At 34.9% G+C, this 1,449-nt stretch overlaps 1 protein-coding gene across 1 annotated transcript in view; it reads left to right on the top strand.

Annotated features, from left to right (window-relative positions):
* NR2C1 (nuclear receptor subfamily 2 group C member 1) overlaps positions 1-1,449 on the top strand; it is a 57,370-nt gene that overhangs the window by 47,763 nt on the left and 8,158 nt on the right. The window contains exon 12 of the mRNA XM_012801206.2: positions 283-420. Within this exon, the coding sequence (XP_012656660.1) occupies positions 283-420 (138 nt within the window). The remainder of the gene's footprint in view (positions 1-282; positions 421-1,449) is intronic.

A 1,449-nucleotide genomic window follows, 5' to 3' on the forward strand; every position in this document is an offset into this window, starting at 1 on the left:
TTTGGCGGGTCCGGGCTGGGGATTCGAACCCGCCACCTTAGGTGTACGTGGCTGGCGCCTTAGCCGGTTGAGCTATAGGCGCCGAGCCAGCTTGTTTTTCTTGAATAAACAATTTATTTAAAGATGATAGTTTCATCTGTAATTATGGAGATACTGATTTTTAAATATTTAAGGATTGGTTATATCCCAAGCTGGAAATTAGTGACAGGGTAATATAGTGGATGAAAAGAAAACTGCCATACATTTTAGACAAACATGAGATGCATTTGTTTGTTTTTAAAGATAAAATGTCAACAGAAAAAAGAAAATTATTGATGGAGCACATCTTCAAACTACAGGAGTTCTGTAACAGCATGGTTAAACTCTGCATTGATGGATATGAATATGCCTACCTGAAGGCAATAGTACTCTTCAGTCCAGGTATGTAAACATTTACTTCTTATTTAAAATACAGCATTTAACCAGTTTGATGAGAGTATTTCAAAATGTATATGAAAACAGCACACTGTGCCCCATGATTGCATTAATGTACACAGTTATGGCTATAAGAAATAAAAAATAAAATACAGCATTTAAGGCTGTGGAGAAATTAGAACCTTTACACTTTGCTGATGAGAGTGTAAAATGGTACCATTGTCTTGGAAAAGAGTAATTCATAAAAATTAACATTGGAGTTACTTTATGATCCAGCAGTTTCACTCTACACAAAAATGTGTACGTGAATGTTTAGCAGCATTAGTCATAGTAACCAAAAATTAGAAACAAGCAAGCAACCACCAACAAACAAATGAATAAATGAAATTATATACAATAGAATATTATTCAGCCTTTAAAAAGAATGAAATTCTGTTACATGCTACAAAATGGGTAAACATTCTGCTAAGTGAGAGAAGCCAATCACAAAGGACCACATACAGTTTGATGCCATTTATGTGAAATATGCACCAGGGCAAACCAGTAGAGACAAAACAGATTAGTGGTGGCAAGAGGCTAAGGAAGAGGTGGAATGGGAGTGACTACTAATGGATAGAGAGTTCTTTAGGAGTGACAAAAGTGTTCCCAAATTAGATTGTGGTGGTGGTTGAACAACTCTGAATATACTAAAAACCATTGAATTGTATGCTTTAAACTGGTGACTTTTAAAGATGTTAGGCATTGACCTGGGCATGAAGAGGAAGATTAAGAAATCAGAGAAATAACATTATGGCCTTTATTTCTGTTTTCACATCAACATTTGTATTCTTAGGCAATTTTTTTAGGCATTGTTAAATGGCAGACTGAGAGATAAGTATTGCTGTTAATGGATTAAATTTCCAAACATCTATGGAGTTACCAACAGATAAAAAAAATGGGTCTCTTATTTTCCTGCTAGTCCATAGTTCTCACAGATAGTAAAACGACAGTAAGGTTTTTTTTTTTTTTTTTTTTGAGACAGAGCCTCAAGCTGTC

This window comes from Otolemur garnettii, unplaced genomic scaffold, assembly GCF_000181295.1.
Source record: "Otolemur garnettii isolate 467f Iridium unplaced genomic scaffold, OtoGar3 scaffold00007, whole genome shotgun sequence".
Classification (NCBI taxonomy): domain Eukaryota; kingdom Metazoa; phylum Chordata; class Mammalia; order Primates; family Galagidae; genus Otolemur; species Otolemur garnettii.